This window comes from Myotis davidii, unplaced genomic scaffold, assembly GCF_000327345.1.
Source record: "Myotis davidii unplaced genomic scaffold, ASM32734v1 scaffold89, whole genome shotgun sequence".
Taxonomy (NCBI): Eukaryota; Metazoa; Chordata; class Mammalia; order Chiroptera; family Vespertilionidae; genus Myotis; species Myotis davidii.
Genome location: NW_006300372.1, coordinates 1,989,101 through 2,012,345, shown reverse-complemented (window position 1 = coordinate 2,012,345; position 23,245 = coordinate 1,989,101). Strand labels below are relative to the sequence as shown.

Below are 23,245 nucleotides of genomic sequence, written 5' to 3'. Positions count from 1 at the left end.
CCCGACTTAGAAATAGGGCATTGCCGTTAGGTAATGAATTCCAGCTTGTCTGACTTGGCATCCTCGCTATTCTCTGTGATAGCAATTCTCAGTATGTGGCCCATGGATCCCGGGGAGACCCCAAGGTCTTTTCACAACGATTTTCATGATTACACATAGTTTTTATTTGCCGTTTTCACTTTTTTGATATTTGCCAGAATAGTACAACAATAATGATTAATAAAACTACTGGCATCTTAGGGTACAGTAGTCACTGTATTCACTGCCATGCATTCATGCTTGTTTGTTTTTCTTTTAAAAATATATTTTATTGATTTTTTATAGAGAGGAAGAGAGAGGGATAGAGAGCTAGACATATCGTTGAGAGAGAAACATTGATCAGCTGCCTCCTGCACACCTCCCACTGGGGATGTGCCTGCAACTAAGGTACATGCCCTTGACCGGAATCGAACCCAGGACCCTTCAGTCCGCAGGCCGACGCTCTATCCACTGAGCCAAACCAGTAGGGCATGTTTGTTTGTTTTTAAAAGAAAGCCAGTTCCTATTAAGAATATCCTTGAGGAAGCAAATACTAATTCCATTAACTCTCTACCCTTGAGAAGGTGTCTTTTAAATATCCTTCTGTGTGACAAAATGGGCAGGTGCAGAACGCTGTGTGCTGCGTGTAGCATCCGAAGGCTGTCTCCGAGGAAAGCATGCGTAAGATGAAGGTGTGAGCTGAACAAGCCACTTGTTCATGGCACACCATGGACCAGCTACAATCTTCAGCCTCTGTAACTTGGCACGTTTTCTCAAAAATGACTGACGTGAGCTTATCACTTCAAGGAAGACAACTGACAGTATTTGTTACCAGCTGATAAAAATTAGAACTTCTAAACAAAATTTAGAACTTTGGAAGACACAACTGCCACTGTGAGCTTAACAAATGTGACTCCTTTATACTGCGTAATGAACTGTGTCAACACTTGGAAGGTCTGCATAACTCAGGGAACCAATGTTTTCCAAATGACTAATGCGTGACAGGGCAGAATCAGGCATGGGTGAAAAATCCTTTCAAAGTGCAAGACAGACCAATAGATTTTAATGTAACAGACTTCCAAGAAGTTTGCTGATACGGTTTCAGATTCCAGATCGAAACACTAACCTTTACAAAACGACATTGTTGAATTTTGGTAGATTATAAAAACTATATATCTACCATTACCTGAACTTAAACTTTTAAAGGGACCATTAACCTAAGGTGCTTCAGAAGGGTAAGAGGGATTGGGGGAGAGAGAAAAAAGAAGTTAATGGGGAAGAGGGCTGTTGAAGAGGGGTTGTTTGATGATCATCAAGTGTATGTCCAATATTTTATCTGAGCGTGGATATATCATCCACACAAAATTCCTAAAATGGTAGTAATAAGGAAACAGACTCAGGAGTTGCCAGCCAGCCACTGTTGCACAGGAGCTAGGATTTGAAACCAGATTTGTCTGTACATGTAGCTGATTATCTTCCTACCAGTATATGACACAAGAGGCAGTTAAAACATATTCTGCTACTCCTACCTAGATCTGTTTCAAGATTTTGTTACCATTTCGGGATTGCATTTCATGTATGACATGGCTTCCTTATACGATATGACCGCTGTATCCTCACAAGGCCTGGCATTCAGGTGCCAGGAAGTATGTGCTTAATGAAAGGGTGTAATTTGCCTGAACATTTTACATGCTTCTCAAGGTGTATGATTAATTTTTATAATCCATCCATGACTATCCATCAGTGATCCTCCTTCAATCGGTTGCTTTTCTTGCAAGAGAATTAAATAGAAAAACAGTTTTATACATGTTTTTTCCTCTCGTAACCTTAGTAGCCTCAGGAATAACATAGTGTCCATTCTGAATGGGAAACTGCCTTCAAGTGTTCACCTGAAATAAAGCATTTTGTTCACATGATTCTTCACTTAAAAGAAAGGACCCTGGACGTAGTCAGTTACTAACAGAACCTCAGCATCTTCAGAATGTTTGGCATCACTGTAAACACACATTGAGCAAAGACCAGGACATTCTAGCTTTTTCATGCAAAGAGAGTGAAATACGCACTCCTATCCTGGGGTGCTTTTTATCTCTTTCTGCCATGGATCATTTAAAAATGGCGATTCCATATGGTTTTCCTTTGAGTTCTAACCATTTTGTTGTACCCTAGCCCTTTTAGCAATATCACAGGGTCACATTTGCAATTTAATACCATTTTAAAGTCATCCATTCTCCCAATGGTGTTCTTTACAGGCCATCATAGTCCTCATATTTGTGTGAGAAAAACTGATCCTTTTCCACTGATGTCTGTGGTATACTTGGCAGCTTTCTGCGTACTCAGTTCCTATCTGATGTTGCCCAGAATGACCACCTGAAGGGATGCCAAGAGCCTGACTTACGTTCCAGATTTTTAGCTGCAGTTCTACCAACCCATTTGTTCGTTTAGTTTTAACTTTCCCTTTTGTCATCTGTAGCTCACAGTGCAGTGGCCTGAACGCTCTTGCAGATGCTCTAATTTATAAGTGAGAATTTGGGAATGCTGTGCTAGATTTCAGACTTAAAACTACTTTCCACTTACATAATACTTATATAATGCTTTTTATAAAGTCTCCAGTGTTGCTGAAAGAGAAAAGAATGCTTGACTTTTTACATATTCTCTTTTCACAACACACACACACACACACACACAGTCCTTCCCAGTTCGCTCATGAGGAAACAGGCTCAGCCCTTTTAAGTGGAGAGCTGGGATTGAGACCTGTCCGTGTAATCCAGAAGGCTCCCTCATCAACTTCCTGCTTTCTCACCAGGCTGTTGAGAGGAGAGGTGAGATTCTATTCATAGAAGTGTTTTAAAACTACAAATACTTAAAAATATTTTAAACACATATATGTAAGTATTACATATGAGAACTAAATTTCAAATATTTAAATATTGCACTTATTTTCCATAAACTAAATACACAAACAACTGGTTGGTCCCTAAAAATAGATGTCAGATGACAGATTGGCTGGGCAGGAATAGGGGCATCCAGAGCAGAAGCCAAGGACGTGTTTGCTTCCCTGACACACTGCTCCGGTCACTCACTCCCAGGCCTTCCAGCTTCTCTGTGAAACTCGGCTCAGAGCAGCTCCTCTGCATTAGTCACGAGTTTCTATTAATCAAGGGTGGCTCCTGCCAGACCTACAGCAGAGTCCTTTCAGGTTATTTTCTGTCATTGTAGGCTTTCAATATGCACTCAGTCCACTCCCAGCGCTAGCAGAGAATCAATGCCTTGTGATAGGGAAGCATCCAGAAATTACTTGCAGAAGTCAGAGAACATGTGAAACGCCGGGGCGTATTCCCAGAATTGGGGTGACGGGAACGCTGTCCTGTTGACCAAGCCTCTTAGACAAACAAGGGTTGGCAAGGTGCAGTGAGCTTCATGTGAGGACAGAATTTCGGGGAAGCTTTGGGTTTAGAGACCCAGTTACTTAAAGTGATGTTTATAAAACAATTGTCGTTCTATAATTATCTTTTAATTTTTATTCCTAAAACAGAACAAATATATTATTTCATAAACATAATTTCAAACTATGTTGATAAGCAAAACAATTTATTTAGTTGGCTCTGTGAGTTTGAGCATATTTGTAATTGAGATTTAATACACTGAGTCTTCAGTGTCATCCGTAATTTCTGTGACGTTAAGCAAAATAATGTATAACAAAACAACGTTGAATGGAACAATATTGTTTGAGGACCTGCTGTACTATTATCGGCTATAGTTATAAAGGACGGCAATGGGACAGCTAAAAGAATAAGCAAATTAAGAAAATTTTAGAAAGAAGTAATGATATTCTTGTGAACTTTCTTATATAGTTGATAAATAACCCACTTTAGTATGTGTAGTTCCAAAATCAACAGATTGCTATTATTCACAGGTTTGAAAAACACATAACTAGAGAAGGAATGGGAAGTCTCCAGAAACTCTTTTTAGAGACTTTTTAGTTACAGAAAGTTACATGCTTAGAAACTCTTTTGAGTTATACAGTGCGATATAATACAGTAACTTTGGTTCTAAAATTAGCATGTATGATGAAAATTCCTTAGGAAGATGAAACATTGGAAAGCATTGTGTGATCTATTCTGAAGTATTTCATAGTTAATTTTCTCTTCATCATTAAAAGGATCGCTGTTTTGTTGGTTTATGAATATATATATGTATATATCTTTATAAGCAAATTTGGCAGTGTGTTAAGAATGGTGAGTACAGGTAAAAAGTATATATCCGTTGTACAGTTCTTTCATAGGAAAAGAATGTCTGCCTTTAAACACTAAACCTGTGCTCATTGTGGTGAAAAATCTGTAAAATGAAAATTGAGGCCCAGTATGAGAAGCAGATTCCCGTTTCCACCTTCTTCTCTAGGGCATCTCTTTGTTGAAGGGCGAGGGCAGGCAGAATGGTCCTTAGTGTTGAAAGCTTCATGCTTTTTCCAGTCGTGCACTGCAATCCAGACAAGCAAGTTATGGAAAGGAATGTTTCTAAGTCCTAAGAAACTGTAAGAAGTTTTATAAAAAATTTTGACTCAAGTGGAGGACATGAGTAGAATTATAATGAGACATGATTGAATGAATAGAAATGCCTGTCCAAGATAATAAAATTAGAAAAAATTTGATACCCTAAGCAATTAAAGGGGTAGGAAGAATCTTTGGGGGAGTGATAGACATATACTCTCTCTGGTTCGTGGTATTAGCTATACAACTATTTAACAAGACTCATCAACTGTATACTTATAAACGGTGAGAACTATTGTATGTAAATTACACCTTAATAAAGATGATTATAAATATAAACAAATCCTAAGCAAGTAAACATTGTAATGTCTAAGTGAAGCACAACTATTTAAGGAATACTTAAAAAGAAATGACCTCACTCATAATTTTGTATTAAAGAACAAAATAATTATTTGAATATGTTTAAGTAGGTGAGACATTGTGATGTTTGCTAGTATGTGAAGCCACAGTTCAGTATGAATGTGCTTTGGTGAGACATTGTGATGTTTGCTAGTATGTGAACTGTGGCTTAACATTTCAGTATGAATGTGCTCGCTGGGGAGGGAGAAGCTAAGAGAACTGTTTTGATGTGTGGGTTTTTTGTGTGTGTTTTTTTTACAGCTGTGACAGCTAAATCCTAACGCTGCTTGCTTTCTTCTTTAGCCCTGGCATGAGACCGGATGTCAGCTCTCCTCCTGCATCCAGCTCCGCAGCCTCCGGACCACCTCCCAAACTCTGCCTTGTGTGCTCTGACGAAGCGTCAGGATGTCACTACGGGGTCTTGACCTGTGGGAGCTGCAAAGTCTTCTTCAAAAGAGCAGTGGAAGGTAGTGTGTGTTTTGAAGAGTTTTTATTTTTCCTCTACTTGGTTTTTATTTCTCAGAGTGGATTTTGAAATTTCTGTTATAGGCAAAGCTCATTAAGGCTTTGTAAAGAGGGGAGAGGGAATGGCTCCTAGGTCACTAGGGGGAAAGAGACATTTTAAAAAGCAACATAAAACAGTACTAGAATAAAATAGAAAAGTATAAACTGAAGGGAAGGTGCTTGGTCAGAGAACAGAAAGTAACTTTAAGAAAGTGGTATCAGCCCTAGTTGGTTTGGCTCAGTGGATAGAGTGTCAGACTGCGGATTGTAGGGTCCCAGGTTCGATTCTGGTCAAGGGCACATGCCCGGGTTGCGGGCTTGATTCCCAGTTGGGGGCCTGCAGGAGGCAGCCAGTCAGTGATTCTCTCTCATCATTGATGTTTCTATCTCTCTTCCTCACTGAAATCAATAAAAAATATATATATATATTTTAAAGTGGTATCATGTGAAACAATGGTGTTGGATTTGGGCAGCAGCAATACTCATCGTATTAGATCGTGGGCTTTAATTCCCATAAATTAGTTGTTTTTAAAGTCACCAACTATTTCAGTCTGGCAAAAATGAGTGACAGTGAGAAATAGAGGAGGGGGAGGGAGAGGTTGGAGAGAAAGGTATTTTGCTTTTGGGCCTGGGCACTGTGCTGAGTGGTATAAAATACAACGTAAGACCTAACCCCTGCTGTCTGGGATGTCACAGTCTACTGGCAGTGAAAGGTGAGTAAACAAGGCACAGAGATTACAATACAGGGGAGCAAATGATAAAGTGCTGAGGAGGTCAGAAAAGACCTTGATTTTACTGTACAAACATGACATTAACATAAACTTTACCTTTGTGGTAGACTCAGCTTGCTGGCAAGGACAACATCATCAATTCTTTAAAGGAGGAGAAATTCCTTCTATAGCAAATTATTATTAGAAGTCAGTGATCCTCCTGTGAAAAATGCAATTCAGCCATCTGTAACACAGTTTGAAGACTGTGGCCTGAGTAGATTGCCTAAAGATTACTCTGGTTTATTCATTTTTTTAATTTAAATTTTTTATTGTTTAAAGTATTACATATGTCTCCATTCCGCCCCCCGCCTCCTGCTCTCACACCCCAGAACATGCCCTCACCCCCCTACTGTCTGTGTCCATTGGTTATGCTCATATGCATGCAGTCCTTTGGTTGATCTCTTACCTTCCCACACACACACACCCTCCCCTGCCTCTCCTCTGAGGGCTGACGGTCTGTTCAATGCTTCTCTGATTCTGGCTCTATTTTTGTTCCATCAGTTTTCTGTTGTTCATTATATTCCATAAATGAGTAAGATCATGTGATATTTATCTTCTTCTGACCGGCTTATTTCACTTAGCATAATGCTCTCCAGATCCATGCATGCTGTTCAAATGGTAAGAGTTACTTCTTAATCCACTTATCTGCTGGTGGATACTTAGGCTGTTCCCAAATCTCAGCTATGGTAAATTGTGCTGCTATGAACATAGGGGTGCATATATCATTTCTGATTGGAATTTCGATTTCTTGGGATATATTCCTGGAAGCGGGATCACTGGGTCAAATGGGAGTTCCATTTTTAGTTTTTTGAGGAAATTCCATACTGTTCTCCACAGTGGCTGCACCAGTCTGCATTCCCACCAGCAGTGCGCAAGGGTTTCTTTTTCTCCACATCCTCTCCAACACTTGTCGTTTGTTGATTTGTTGATGATAGTCATTCTGACAGGTGTGAGATGGTACCTCATTGTTGTTCTGATTTGCATCTCTCAGATGATTAGTGATTTTAAGCATGTTTCCATATGTCTCTTGGCCTTCTGTATGTCCTCTTTCGAAAAGTGTCTATTTAGGTCTTTGCCCATTTTTTGATTGGATTGTTTACTTTCCTTCTGTTAAGTTGTATAAGTTCCCTGTAAATTTTGGAGATTAAACCCTAATTGGAGACAACATTGGCAAATATGTTCTCCCATGCAGTAGACTCTCTTGTTGTTTTGTTGTGGTTCTATTAATTTTTAAAGAAATAATATTTTATTCATTCACATTATGAGAAGGATTATTTGGCTAGAGTTGTGTTTGCATCCTTAGGAATTAGATGAGTCAGTTTCTTTTCTTTGGACTACTTTTTAATACATTAGCCAACTATAGAATTGCTCGTTACCCCACTTAGAGCACAGGGGTGCAGGTTTTGACCAGTTCAGTAACTCCCAACTATTGAGTACACTTGTGAGTAAAGTCCACCCCTGCTTAGAGCAGTGCCTCTAACAAAGTAGATCTTATTTACAGCAAACCCAAGAGAAAGAAGCTTCTTCTTGTCCTCACTTTACTCATCACTTTCTTACCTGATGAGTAACCTCCATGATATAAATGCAGTGATAACAGTAATACAGTATTGCTGTGCATAAATAATATCGACAGGTTGATTTCTGAAAGTGAAATTTAGAATGAGACATTGGAGCCTTGAAAAAAATAAGGTTTTTAAAAAATAGTTTTCTTTCTCCATTTTAACTAAATTATTCTTTAAACCTGGGCTACAGCCCTAACCAGTTTGGCTCAGTGGATAGAGCATCGGCCTGCGGACTGAAGGGTCCCAGGTTCGATTCCGGTCAAGGGCATGTACCTTGGTTGCGGGCACATCCCCAGTGAGGGTGTGCAGGAGGCAGCTGATCGATGTTTCTAACTCTCTATCCCTCTCCCTTCCTCTCTGTAAAAAATCAATAAAATATATTTAAAAACAAAACAACAACAAAAACTACCGGTCTGGATGAAATCCTTAGCCTGGGCCCACCAGCAAGCCAGGAGCCACTCTGCCTCGCCTAGAGAAGAGTGCAGGCTTCCTGGGGCCAACCACTGAAGCTTCCAGAAGCATGTGGTGATTCTCCAGGTGTGCCCCCTTTAAAAAAAAAAACAACAGGGCTGCAAATTCAAATGCCTGCAGGGGCCAAGTATGTCATTCTGGCAAAATATAATACAACTGGGGGAAGGTGGGCAGTTATTGCCATTAGAAAGTAGGAGCATGCCCTATGTAAAAGCATTCAAATGCAATTTAAAAAGAAAAGAAAGAGCTAAATATACTTCTCAAATAAAATACCAAGCTATTTGCTCTTTGGTCTTAATCCCTACTTTAGAATTAAATTCTTATACTTGTTTTTAGGTAAAATTTAATATTAGCTCTACTGTTTCAAATGTTTATCACTTAAGTATTTCAGTTAAATGTAATGTCTACATTGCATGATTAATAGGGAAAAGCTTAAATGTGGATTGTAAAGTAAATCCTTTCCTTGGATTTTGTTCTCCAAGACCTCTTTCAGCTCTACAATTCTGTAATCCTTTGACAACCTCCCTAGACATGATGAAAATGTTTCAAGGCCCAGATACATTTTTGGAGCACTTTTTAAAAACTACGAAGATGTAGCTTGTATGATTTGCATTATACTTAGTACTTCATTTATTACACCTGCTACACATGATGAGTTTTACCCTAAATTGGCATATTATAGTAACTGCCCAAACATTTAACTGTTTTTAGGAAATTTGCAGAATTTGCCGAAGTTTTACTTATTCTCCATAAAAACTAGATCAAGAATAGATATTTTGAACTTCTTTATTTGATATTCTGGGTGTCTCTTTTCTGCATACATGGGTAGCTCCATTTCTTTTTTGTATACTAGTTTAGTGATCTTTTTTTCCCCCTAAGTCCCATTTTTTTATGTTCCCCTTTGCACAATAGTACATCTCATCTTTGTTGGTGGGTCATTATGAAGATAGGCATCAGCTACCTGTGATTTACCATGCATGAAGTCCTTGTTTTATATATGTCATACCACCTAATTGACAGCTGTGAACTTTTAGATGCTGTTAGGATTCATAGATGATGGACTAGGAAACTGAGGCTCAGAGAGTTTAGCTTGCAGAACTCAGATTGTAACACAGCTGGCTCTTAACCTCAGTGTCACCCTGGCTCCCTGAGAAGTATATGATAAAAACCTGTCACCTGTCTGTTCGTCATCTACCTAGATTCTGAAAGTTTTTACAAGGGCATTGTTTCATAGCTATCATTTATTGAGCCCTTACAGTGTGCTAGGCACTATTGGAAGAACCTTACAGAAGCCAGCCAAGTAAGTTGCTAATTTTCCAGATTTATGGCTGAGGAAGCAGCTGTTCAGAAAAGTTAATAAACATTACTGAGATCACACAGCTAGAAAGTAGAGCTGCGATTCAGATCAGGGTTTCCTGATACCTTAGCAGTACACTTTCCATTGTACCACACTGCTTTTGAGAGCAGGTACAGAGAAGCTCAAGCTACAGTTCACATTGAAAACTTGGCTACTTCAAATAGAGTATACAAACTGTGGAAAACCTAGGACATACCCTTTGCTGTGGTACCTGTGTCCCATAGCACTTTCATGGTCTTGTTCATGTCTGTGCATCCTGGTCCTACTTACTAACATTGTTCTTAGATCACTCTGTTTTAAAACTTAAATTATTTTTTTTTAAAGAACACACAACTTTACTATCCCTCCTGTATTATCTATTGTACAACAGATTACCTCCACAATGAATAGAAGGCATTTACTGTGTCATGCCCTTCCGGCAAGTCAGGGATTTGGGAGCAGCTCTGAGCCAGGTGATTCTGGGGTAGTTGTGAGGCTACATCACACTGTTGATGGGGCTGCTGTCCTCTGAAGGCTCCTGCCACCCATTAGCGTTGTTTTTGGCAGCAGCTTCAGTTCCCCACTGTGTGGCTCCTCCAGCCTGCTGTCAGCTGGCATCCCCTAAGTCAAACGATCCACAAGAGAGACTAACCAACATGGAACCAATGTCTTTACAGCTTAATCTCAGATGTGATGTGCTGTCACTTTTGCCATGTTCTTATTGGTTACACAGACCAGCCCTGGCAGAGTATGGAAAGGGACTGCACAGAGACCACGTGGAGGCTGGCTACCACACCTGCCACAAATAGAAACTAGAATCACTTGCCAAAAATAGGTTTTAACCACACAAAAATATGATGCAAACAAAATGTTAAGAAATTTCAGCTGGCTTGAAGGCTTTTCTCCTAATGTCTATTCTCTATTGTATTTACTAGTTAGAATGGGAATTTACCAAGTGGTACAAGACAGGGACTCAAAACTAAGACATCCCTTTGTCTTATCAAAGGGATTGGCAAGGACTGACCTTAGTGGTTCATGTCCAGGCCTTATAAAAGAGTGACCACTCCTTATTCTATAAATTAGACACAGACTTGCCCAATTTCATACTGCCAACCAGATAAGACTAATGTTAACTTAAATACACAATGCTCACTGACCCTCTAGATCAGATTCTTGCATGTGCTTAAGACATACCTGGGATAAAGAAACCATTATTAGCATCCTATGCACATTCTGATATTTTGTTTGGATACAAATAGAGCATTAGAATTTTTTCTGTTTTTAGCAATGAGTAATTTTTTCAACTGCCTTTTCCAGTAACTGCAGGACAGTGATTTGGCGATATTCTTATGGAGTCAAAATTCTTTATATTATAACTGCTTCAACAATGGATACATCTCTTGTTCCTACTTTTGCTTTAATAGAGGATAGAATTACTGGGTAGAATTATTGGCTTGACACACTTTATGTTCAAGTAAAGCAGCTAGGAAACGTCCACAGCGTGGACAGGACTGAAGCAGCTGGCAGACATTTGGCCTTGGAGAGCAGTTCTGGAGCAGTGCCGTTGGCTCTGTGGCCTATGCCTCACAAAGAGTTGAACTGGACACAGTTAACCATCTACCCAAAACTAATGCCTAAAGAGCACTGTGACTTATCCTATTAGGAAGAAGTAAACACAGTTTATTTTCAGGCAAGTCTTCGGTTGTCCTATGCATAAAGGATATATTCCTAAAATTCCCTAAAAATCAGAACTAGGTATAGTCAACCTAGTGAATTGAATTTTTCTCTTCTCTTTGAGTATGATTTATTTTTGAGAAGAGAAATGGCTTGCAGTCTTGTGAAGCCACCCCCTCTAGTGTAAGGTACATGGACTCTTAGTTGTCTCATGTATTTATTTAGATACTAGAGGTCCAGTGCACAAATTCACGCATGGGTGGGGTTCCCTCAGCTGGCCGGCAGTTGGGGCTGTCTTGCCCAGTCCTTATTGGGGCCGCCCAGTCAGGGGTAGGGACCATGGGAGGTTGGCTGTGGGGGGTGCACTGACCACCATGGGGCAGGTCCTGCATTGAACATCTGCCTCCTGGTGGTCAGTGCACATCATAGTGACCGGTTGACCGGTCGTTTGGTCATAACAGTCACTTGGGCTTTTATATATATAGATGCTCATCTTGTGGAGGAGGATCCTTGGTTTTTGCCAGGCCAACAGATCCTCAGATACTTTCCTTCACCAACCAGGTTCAAAGAAAATTACAAGATTATGCATATGGGGTGGGGAGACTTTCAGTCTTTTCCTTTGAAATTTTCCATGAAAACTTTCACCAGGTGAAAACTGTACTTCTGCCTCGAACACATTATTTAATAACTGGGCACCACAAGATTTTAGACAGTAGTGGTCTTTAATACTGGGGTGGGGGGCGGTTAATGGTGAATTCAAACATTCTTATATTCTAAAAGCATGTGAAATAATTAACAAGTCTCTGTCGGATCTGCAGTAGTTTTGTTTGTCAAGTCTGTGTTCACCTAACTAGTTGATGGCAACCTTAACCTTTAAGATTAACTGTTTACCTATAGCTTCCTTTAATATTGGGAGGGGGAGCACGTTTTATTTGCATGTGGTAGAATAATGTTACATGAAAGTCATTTCCCTTTGGGACTCTCAGTGTTTTAAAACCAGTTTCCTTTTTCTTTAATCCTCCTTCGCATTAGGTCAGAAGTCATAATAAAATAGTGAGCACAGACATCTCCTGTGACTGTTCAAACAAGAAACTGTTTAAAGCACAATTTATCAAGAAAGAGTTGCCCTTGGTGGGCGTTTGTGGGGTATTGATCTGAGAGCTGCTCACATGGCGGTGTCCCGTTTATGAGACATTCACTTTTCTCTCTGAATGCTGCCATACAGTGTTTAATACACTATTCTGAATATGTTGAATAGAATAAAAAAAGACATTTTTAGTTGATCTTTGCAGCGACAATGGAGGCAGGTCCACTGTCCCTTCCTCAGTCAGTGCCTCTGTTCCTTGGCTCCGCTCTGCCTAAAACAGAAACAGACAGAATCATTCCAGAAAGCATCTCCTTTGAGACCTGTGAACTTTTAACAGTGCCTTTATGTTCCCTATAGGACAGCACAATTACCTTTGTGCTGGAAGAAATGATTGTATCATTGATAAAATTCGAAGAAAAAACTGCCCTGCATGCCGCTATCGAAAATGTCTTCAAGCTGGAATGAACCTGGAAGGTAAGGTCAGACCTGAACGGAACTATCTCTGTGTCATATGAAAATTTTTTTACTTTTTAAAATGTAAGTAAAAGGTTGCAATAATTTAGTTATTATGGTATATATGTGCTTGACTGGCATAATTTTATATTATTCAATAAAAATAGGAATTTTTAAATGAATATTTCATTATTGCTTAAGTTTATTCACCAGCTCTTATCACTGAAGTCAGTATAGCCAGACTATGTACTGAAAAAGGAAATTATATAATAATGAGAATTACAAAACTTGAGACATTACTTTTGTAGATCTGCAGGGAGGAAAAACTCCTCAAAGTGGCCTTGGATGGGTTTGGTTTGTTGTTTTGCAAGTAAAGAAGAAACCTGAAACTAGATATAAGTTTGATTTTCAGATTCCTGTTTATGTAACAAGTTATATAATTAACATTGATGTCATCGTTTAAAAATGTTCCTCTGGAAAGTTAGGAATTCTGCTTTGACTGAAATTGCAAGTTCGGTGAAGGTGGTGATAGTGATCTAACAGCCCATGTGCTTACTATTTGTTGTGATAGCAGCATTTCATTCAGCAGTGCTCACCAAGAAGGCAGGCACAAGACAATGAATCAGTGCCTGTATTCTAGGAATTACCTGTCTAGTTAGGTTCTAGAGTCAAATCACAAAACAGGGTGGCTCACTGCAAACGGAATAGTGTCACCTAATTCTGTCCTGGAAGAAGCAACATTGAATTTTAGGTCTAAAAAAGCTGAGTAGGAATTAGGTGAAAATAATGGCAGAGGACATGACCAGATTTGTATTTTAGAAAAGCCAATCTTACAAAGAGCGATCAATTAAAGAAGACATGGTGATATTAGAGGGAGGATGGAAGCCACGTGGTTCTTTTGATAGGAGACTGTTAGAGCTTTCTAGCACGTACTATGTACGTGTTTTTAAATACAAAGATTTATAGATGTGACTACATAGTTCCAGTTTGTTATTTAATAATATAACTATGAGCACATATCATGCAGTTGATAATTTGTAGAAAAACCGAAAGGCTTTTAAATATCGAAGTTCATAGAGTTTTTGCATAGGTGTGGTTTTAGTAAAAAAGCTTCATTTTTGTTTTCAATTATTCCAGTGTATATAAAACCTTTATTTGGAGTAAGTGCCAGAAGTGTCTAGCAGACCATAATAGTCTAGCAGACCATAATACTTAAGAACAATATAATCTTTATAAATATTCTTTTATTCATTGGAGTGTTTCCCCTAAGCCAGGAAATTTCATGATAACCCCAGAGTAACTTCGCAGAAGCCACTGGCTCACTCAGAGCCCAATTCTCTCCATAAAAGTAACTTAGTACTACTGCCCCTACCAAAGAATTCTCAAGGTATATTTTAAGGCAGCCTTCTCACTGGCCTGAAGTGCCTAGCATTTGAAAACAGATAAAGGTTTTTAATGGTGATCCCAAATGTTCTATACTTCATTTTAAGTTGTATTGTAATCTTTCCAAAATACAGCTTTATTTTTAGTGTAGAGAGTCAAGTGGAATTTAAAGGCAAGGAGGCTTATGACATTATTAGATTTCATATCTAATATCTTAAAGCTAACTTTTAAACTAAGATGTCTCTACTTTTGTTAACAAAGAAGTGGAGCTATCCCGGACTCGAGAATACTTCTGTAGAGATCACATATTGAACGTTAATCTACCATATGCTCCAAGGAGTCAGAAACTTCTTATACAGGAAAAATCTTATTAACTAAATTGCTTTAAAATAATAAGTTCTTAATGTATTCAGTTAAGAACTCCTTGCTAAAGTTCTGTGGAAACATCCTAGTGCCCTTTCTTGCTCTAGTCAGTACCCCGCCATTGGATGTGCTCTTTGAGCTGTATTCAGAGGCAGCAGTCCTCATTTAGGACTGTAGGCGAATAGTAAGAAATTTAACTATGTGCTGAGTCACAGAAGGTTTTTTAAAATTTAATCTCCCAGCTTGTCATATCCTTTCCTCTTGGTTCTAATGTGGAGTGTGAACACACAGTCTCTGCGTTTTAGAGTTAGAGTTCATCGAGGGTGTCCAGTCCGATTTCAGTAGGTTGATTTGGGTCGTGTATGTTCTTTCACGTTGTCAACCAAGTACATGCCATGTTTTGAGATCTGGGCTTCATTGAGATACTTTTGATTGTTTAGAGGGTTTCCTTATGTCCTTTTTAAACCGTTATCACTCCTCTGTAGACTTGCACTGTCTGAATTCAAAATATGCTAAGGCCAGTTGAGGTACTGACATTCTTATCCTAGCATGTAATGTGTGCCAGGAACTGTTCTAAGCATTTTACCGGACTTAATTCTCCACCACCCTACAAGGTAGGTGCTAATATTCTCCTCATTTTATAGAAGAGGAAACTAAGGCCCAGAAAATAATTTGCACCAATACCTGAAATTCAGCCATGGTGGTTTCAGGTTTGTGCTCTTTATCGCTGCACCATACTGTGTCTCCAGTGTAGTGTGGGAAAATGAAAGTTGGCATGATCCTGCTTTGAAATGTTGACTAAAAATTCTGAAGTTTCTCAGTGCCACACTCAGCACAGAGCAAGTAAGAAGTGGGACTATTCTACTCAATGGAAATGGCAGGATTTTTTCTCTAACACCAGACATTGGGATAATATTTCCTGCCACAAAATCTATCTTCACCAAACTGTCTTTTATGTGTAAAGGTGATTAGCACTTTTCCATTAGCAAAATGTGTTTGCATCTCTGATAACGGAAACAGGTACATTTCCCTATTCATATAAATGACAGCCCTTACCCTTCCCTGGAGCTCTGCGTACTTTCTCAAGAATCCTGTAATTCTGTGCTCACTTCAGCAGCACATATGCTAAAAAATAATGTAATTCTTATTTGTCACTAAACAACAAAGAGTAAGACTTCATTTACTCAGAAATCTACAGAATCCATGCTGTCATTTGATTACACTGTTCCAAACTAAGTCAAAATTACAAGAGAGCTTTAGTTACTTTACATATAATATGAAAATGGATGCTTTAGGATTATAGTCATCAATAGAAATCTCTTATAAAAGGAAAATTACCCACTGGTAATTTATGTGAAGAAATGTAAAGTTTTTCTCTTCATTTCCCTCATGTTTTTAGTTATAAATAGTACCCATAATTACAGGTTAAAAAAAAAGTGGATTTTTCTGCTCTTAGAACTACTACTGTCTTCAGTGTGTGATCTGCCATGTGTCTCTTGATAAGAAGGGGAGTTTGTGCATGGCTGTAAACAGTATAGCTCTCTTCACTATACATGTTATTATAATTTAGAGTAACCTTATGCCAGAGTTTCTAGTTTGGTATTACAAGCTTAGATTCTTTCTTTCAATTGATAGTAAAAGAAATTTGCCTTTAACCAATGAAAATTTTGACTTTAAAGTGAAAGTGAGGCAGAAATTAATTCATAAAAGAATCTATGATTTGTTTGGACTGCTTTAATATAGTATTGTAAGACACTTAATGTTGTATAAAATATAACTATATTAAAGAAGTAACTTATTTGTAGCAGAAATTAATATACAAATGGATTTCTCTTGGTCCTTTCTTTTTCCATGTCACTATCATAACTGCTAAAAAAAAAAAAAACCCCACCCATTTCTAGTCTTTCATATCTAAATAGTTTGAGAAATTAAAATAACTCTTCAATAAACTTTGCCACCTCCCATCACAATTTATTTCTGTGTGTGTGTTTTTTAATACTCATAGCTCGAAAAACAAAGAAAAAGATAAAAGGAATTCAGCAGGCCACTACCGGGGTCTCACAGGAAACTTCTGAAAATTCTGCTAACAAGACAATAGTTCCTGCAACATTACCACAACTCACCCCTACTCTGGTGTCCCTGCTGGAGGTCATTGAGCCGGAGGTGCTGTATGCAGGATATGACTGTTCTTCCCCAGACTCTGCTTGGCGGATCATGACCACACTCAACATGTTAGGTGGGCGACAGGTGATCTCAGCAGTGAAATGGGCAAAGGCAATACCAGGTAAGGTGCAAACGGTGTCACAGCTAAGACACATATTTTGTATTTTCCTTTTTAAAAAATTGTAGTTGCTGTTATACACTACTAGAGGCCCAGTGCACGAAATTCGTGCAAGAGTAGGCCTTCCTTCCCCTGGCTGCTGACAGTGGTTTCCCTCTGGCACCCGGGACCCAGGCTTCTTTCGCAGCCCGGCTTTGTCCGGAAGGACATCCGGTCTAATTAGCATATTATGCTTTTATTATTATAGATTGTATGAGTTTCAGGTATACAACGTATAGTGATTCTACATTTTTATACTTGATGATATGATCACTATGATATGCCCAGTAACCGTACAAAGTTAAGATATTATTGACTCTTCCCTGTGCTGTACATTACATCCCCATGACTTGTTTTGTAACTGAAAGCTTGTACCTCTTATTCACTTTTTTCATCCATCACCCGCCTCTCCTATGGCAACTACCAATTTGTTCTGTGAGTCTGTTTCTTAAACAAAAACATTCTGGATCTTTATCATCATGGTCCCATGGTGTTATCTTGTTCCGCATTCTAGTTATAGGAGAGTCTATAGTAAAAGTTTTACACTGCTCCCTGCTTTTCAGATAGGATGATGTAACATCACACAGTTAACAGGACTTACTCAAAATCCCTTTTACACTTAAGGAGAAGAAAATGTAAACTATTTCTTAGATTTCAGTTTGTTTTCCTTCATTGTATCACTTTTAAAATCTGGTTATTTGTAAAATTGGTAAAATTTAGACATGGTAACACTGTCAAAATGGACTAAAGTAGAATATTTTAAGGCCCCCTGACTTTACAGCTGGAGGGGAATTGACAAGCTCTGTTCACATAACCAGAGACAGAGAAGACTGAAGTGACTGACCTTTTCTCATCCCTACACTGTCAGAGGAAAGAGGTAGAAACCGTCAGTTGGACATTCTTAGCGCTGCTGTAGAGGTGGAAGAAGCTCCCACCACCGCTGCTGCGCTCACCAGCTCTGAGCCTGGTTCAGGGCTTCTGGGATTGGGCCCAAACCATCAGTCAGACATCCCCCGAGGGCTCCTGGACTGTGAGAGGCACAGGCTGGGCTGAGGGACCCCCCCTTTGCCCCCCTCGAGTGCACAAATTTCATGCACCAGGCCTCTAGTTAAGTTTATATTTACTTAAGTAGGCAAAAGGTGAGTTTATATTTACTTAAGTAGGCAAGAGGTGACAAAAACTGGCTGCTCTGAAGGTTTTGAACATTGAATGCTATTACAAAGCACTGAGGGCTTTGATCTTCACATGTCACCAAGGGAGACTGGGCAGCTGGGTGTTTCATGTCCCTGTCTGTTAGAGGTCCCCCAACAAGACTAGTTCATACCTGGTCTTTGGCAGTTTCCATAGAGATGATCTTTGCTTTGGCAACTACAGCTTTTCCTCACACCTTTATTTCTCTTAACTCAGGATTCAGGAACTTACACCTGGATGACCAAATGACCCTACTGCAATATTCATGGATGTTCCTCATGGCATTTGCCCTGGGCTGGAGATCATACAGACAATCAAATGCAAACATGCTGTGTTTTGCTCCTGATTTGATTATTAACGAGTAAGTCACTTATGAGTCATTTTCCCTGTATTCATAGGATATTATCACCAGCTGATGTTTTCCTGATGGACTGTCAATGCTACCAGGTATCATGGAACTGGGAAAACCTGAAATAGAGTTGTTTATCAAGGCTAAGGCAAGCCAAGTATAACAGAGCGAATGTACAAGTGGCATTGTTACTGTCCCAGGATATTTCTTAAACAGGGAGCACCTCTGGGTTTCAAAGTCTATAGCAGATAAAAAGGAATCCTACGGCTCACTGTTTAACCAGTTAACTGCCACACGTCCACAAAGGAAACCATCCCCACATGCCAAGATATTTTGAATTTAATTTAAAAAAAAATAAATTTACAATGAATATTATACAAATAAATACATTACTCACAATTCGGGTGTTCTTGAATATTTTCAGCTGAAAATTCTCACAAAAAATGATTTTAAAGTTGGTCAGGGTTGCCACTTAGGGAAAACATTTTTTTTATTAGTGGACATGGTGTGGAGGGAAGGTCTGCCGCTTGCGTCTACAGACGTTTATGGCGTATAGTGGGTTAATGACATAACCCTATTCCAGTCAGAAAAAGCACAATACAGTTCATGTTGCTCTCAGGGACAGGTGAGGCAGCCCAGCTGAGGAGTGGGAAGCACAGATCCAGAGAGAACAGTTAGCTCCTCGCATGGCAAGGCTCACCACATTTATTACTTGAAAAGAAATGGGAACAAAAGTTTTTTGTTCTTTTTTTTTTTTTTTAATTGGGAGAGATCCAGCCATGCTTTAAGATTTCATAAATCACCTATTCTCTGGCCGCCTGTTCCTGTGCTCTCCGTGAAGTGTGTCAGACATCCGTTCCCCTTTAACTCATTGCAGGAGTTTCCTAACTAGCTTTCTGCCTCCCACCAATCCACCATCACGTTGGCTAATTTGCTCTTCCTTAAGCACAGTGTGCTCACATCTCGTGTGTCCCCAGTGCACAGTGTCTCCTCACCCGCCACCCAGGACACTCAGTGTGGTATCCGTCTTTCCAGACCTGGCCTCTCTCCTTCTCCTTCACATACTCCTCATTCCCACTCAAGATGACACATTTTACAAACACACCAGCTTATATCTCCTTTATTCAAACCCACACCTATGGTCTGAGTGGAGTAAATGAAGGGGGTTTATATGAAAAAAAAAAAAGCTGGATATTTCTTTAATTGTGAGTTCTGAGTTCTTAGTATTGACAATGGTTCAAAAAATATTGAATTCTTAAACCACATTATTAGAATAATAGTGCCATTGCTTGTGAGTCAAGCATCGTCAGTAGTTTGTGTTCAAAACTGGATGCCATATTAAAAATAACAGTAACAATTTTAAACATGTCCAGAGTATCAAGGAGTTTGGAAATTAATATTCATTGATGAAAGGAGATATTTGGAGAAAAGGAGACTTGAAAGCAGTGAGGATAGCCTGAAGAGATATTCTGTGAAGATCATGAAAACACATTGTTTTATCTCTTGGGTATGCCAGGCACAAAAATAACAGGTAGAAGTTATAGAAGAGCATCTTTGAGCTGAGTGTTAAATGCCTTATGATGTAGTAAGCTCGTAGTACTCTAAGTGTTTTAGTGGAGACTGGATGATACCAGCTCCAGATACTGTAAAGGAAATTCTTGGACCTTGTACAGGAAGCTGCAGGTAGTAGGGTGGTTCTAGATTCAGGACACACAAGGTCATTGCAAGACCATGTATCTGGCATGATAAATAGGAACTACCTAAGCAGAGAGTTCAAGTTTGCCCTCTGTTAGGCCAGCTGCATATAGAGTTAGTCTAAAAAACCTGCCTGAGCTATTCAATTAAATGTGGTGCTGTTTCTCTATTGGTGACACTTACCTTCTAGCACAGTATTCACTCTGTGTTACATGAGTATTGACCAAATGCCTGACTCTGTGTTGCACACAGCGAATACAACAGATGATGCTCCTGCTGACATCTGATGGGGGAAACCACATGACCCAACTTATTTTGGAGAGCCATGGTATAATATGTGACGGAGGGGAGGAGAGGGAGTACGTACTTCGTTAGCATGGAGGACCTCGCTAAATAGCTAAGCAGGAAACAGAACAAACTGTTTGAAAGGGAGGGCATTCCAGGTAGAAGAAATGATTGCAAAGGCTGGAAACAACTTTGGTATATGTGAGGAATTAAGAGAAAGTCACTGAGGATATTGTGTGAGTTTAGGGAAGTGGGTGGGGACCAAGTGGAGAATTTTGTAGGTCATTAAATAGAGTTTAGGTTTTATTTTAGGAGCAAAACGCCTTTGGAATATTTCAAAAAGAGGATAGATAACATGATGGAGAGATTGATTAAAGGGGAACAACAAATACTCATCACACCCCGTATGTGTTGCTTGCTGCTAGAGCAGAGAACACGACCAGTAAGGCTCCTCACCTTTACTGCGTGCACTGTAGTTGGGGAGACACAGATAACCACCAAATAAACAAAATTTCAGATTATGATAGAGTTTTTACTAGAGAGATGTCTATTTCAGATAGGGTGGCTCATGGCTTTGGGAGGTGTCATTTGAACTAAGACCTGAAGGAAAAGGACCAAGCCTCACAGTGAGAAGCAAGAGGCATGTGAAACATAGATGCTCACTCTGTATTCCAGGGAAGAGCCATGTGCCTGTCACCTACTGACAGGCACTGCTGTGTGCTTGGCCAGACCAGATCTCCATACAGACACACTCTCAAGGTGCCTGTGTCAGAGAGGAAGTCACCTTCACTGTTGCCAAAAAGAGAACTATTCAAACCACTGCGTAGCAATCACCACATAACCTGATTGTGCCACTTAGTTCTTTACACGGAGTAGGTATTACAGAAATGCTTTCTCAGTGCCCAGCTCTGTTGGAGGGTACATGGCTTATCCGAACAATAGCTTTGAAGAGGCCATTCTGATTTCACATTCTCTTTTTGTTTTGAGGTGGGACGGCTTCCTCCCCTTTTCTTTAGCTCACTGTGTTTCCACACTACTCCGGTGTCTGGGGTAGGCAGATTTGGGGGTCAGAAAGTATACATTCAAGTTCGGACCATCTGTGCAGCTTGTAAAAGTTTCTCATCATTGTCCGTAGGTCAGAAAGTTGTAGAAAATACTATTTTTTAACAGCCAACTAGAATTATTTTTTTACTCTACTACGCTGTAAGTGTCAATTACAACATAATGGAAGCTTAAAGAGAAAAAGATACCTCACAGAAAAGGAAAGCTTAATTCCTATTGGAGCATTGCGAAGGTGCCTCTTTACTAAAAGCAGATTTTAAATTTGAAGCGTCATAGAGCTCCTGTCATCACTTTGGCAGTATGCCATTCATGTCTGATTTATTTTATCATATAAAGAAATAAATATTTTTATCATATAAAAAAGTAAAAACTTTTTTATCTGTTAAGTCCAAGATCACTTTCTGTCAAAATTTTGAAAAAAATACACATAGATCTTGAAGTATTTTTAAATCTGTGAACGGGGCACAGACTCAGGCTCTTGGTTTCACTTAAGAAATTAGGAAACTTTAGGGATCTATTTGAAACTCGTAGATGTGACCGTGGTTGTTGAGAATTAATTTGGTACCTTTCATTAGGAGATAATAATGTCTGTCAGAGGCAGATATGGGGTCTAAGAAAGCCTAGAGTTGAATTCCGACCCTCTGCATAACTATATACAGTGACACTCATAGTTGTCTTTAGAATGGAATGCCATGAGAGAAAATGCCTTTTGAATTTTAAATGGGTAGGATCTAAAGCTGTGTTGTCTAGTTGGCCATATTTGGATGCTACTATAAAACTTTGATTTAAAAGAGCAAGTAATAAATCCTGTAGAAGTCATAAGTTCTAAACACTTAAGTAAATAAAATAATTCATGGAGTGCATGATGGAAAAATAACTTCTTCAATGTAAAATACATTGTTCAGTAGTCTCTTTATATGCGTTTGACCCAGGAACAAGTTTAAGAAAACTTCTAATCTGTAGGGAACTAGCATTCATCGTAATAGGTTTTCCTTCATGGAACAAGCAGTACTTATTTCTAATTTAAACACTGATATTTGTCTTTCACAGGAATAGGATGTCTCTACCCTACATGTATGACCAATGTAAACACATGCTATATGTTTCCTCTGAGTTACAAAGGCTTCAGGTATCTTATGAAGAATATCTCTGCATGAAAACCTTACTGCTTCTCTCATCAGGTTTGTAGAACACTGTTCACTTCTATATGAAGCATGAAATGTTGAAACAAAGGTTTATTTGTATACATAGCACTAATACTTATATCAGATATGTCTACTATTTCCTGCTAGTCAGATAGGTTTTCATAAATGTAAACTTTTAGAAAGGCACAGCCCATAACATATACCAAGATTAGTAAGACATAGATGTCATGGAGAAATAGAGGTGTATGAGTTGCATAGGGGTGTCTGTTGATCTGTAATGTGTAGACTTCCTCCTTCCTGTGACCTCTGTAGGAGGCATGGAAAAAGCAAACCAACTGGAATGATTTTGGTTTTTCTACTACATTGCAACTTTGTCAAAAAATTTTACTTATACGTTGAGTACTACCATGTATAAGACATTATGGGGAAAAGATTCATCCTACACAAGGTGTGCGTGATTACTGTTAGAGGACTGGCTAATGCAGCATCCCAGCGGGACTGTTGGGTAGAGGTATTCTATCTAGAAAACGACAAGAGTTTATAAAACCACCTTGAAAGTTTAGATAAAGTTACTGTATATAAGCTTTAGTGAGGCTAATCTCACCTAGCAAGTTAAAACTTAGTTAAAACTAAATAACTTTGGAAAAATACAAACTATCGTGTCTATATTAGTAAAATTGTGACATTTTTG

The 23,245-nt window shown here is 39.0% G+C and overlaps 1 protein-coding gene across 3 annotated transcripts in view; it reads left to right on the top strand.

The window, feature by feature from the left end:
* NR3C1 (nuclear receptor subfamily 3 group C member 1) overlaps nucleotides 1–23,245 on the top strand; it is a 99,890-nt gene that overhangs the window by 63,248 nt on the left and 13,397 nt on the right. For 2 of the 3 annotated variants that reach the window (XM_006776996.2, XM_015572616.1), the window contains exons 3-7: nucleotides 5,208–5,374; nucleotides 12,666–12,782; nucleotides 16,513–16,791; nucleotides 18,235–18,379; nucleotides 22,460–22,590. In XM_006776996.2, the coding sequence (XP_006777059.1) occupies nucleotides 5,208–5,374; nucleotides 12,666–12,782; nucleotides 16,513–16,791; nucleotides 18,235–18,379; nucleotides 22,460–22,590 (839 nt within the window). The remainder of the gene's footprint in view (nucleotides 1–5,207; nucleotides 5,375–12,665; nucleotides 12,783–16,512; nucleotides 16,792–18,234; nucleotides 18,380–22,459; nucleotides 22,591–23,245) is intronic. The other variant, XM_006776997.2, reaches the window with a different exon arrangement.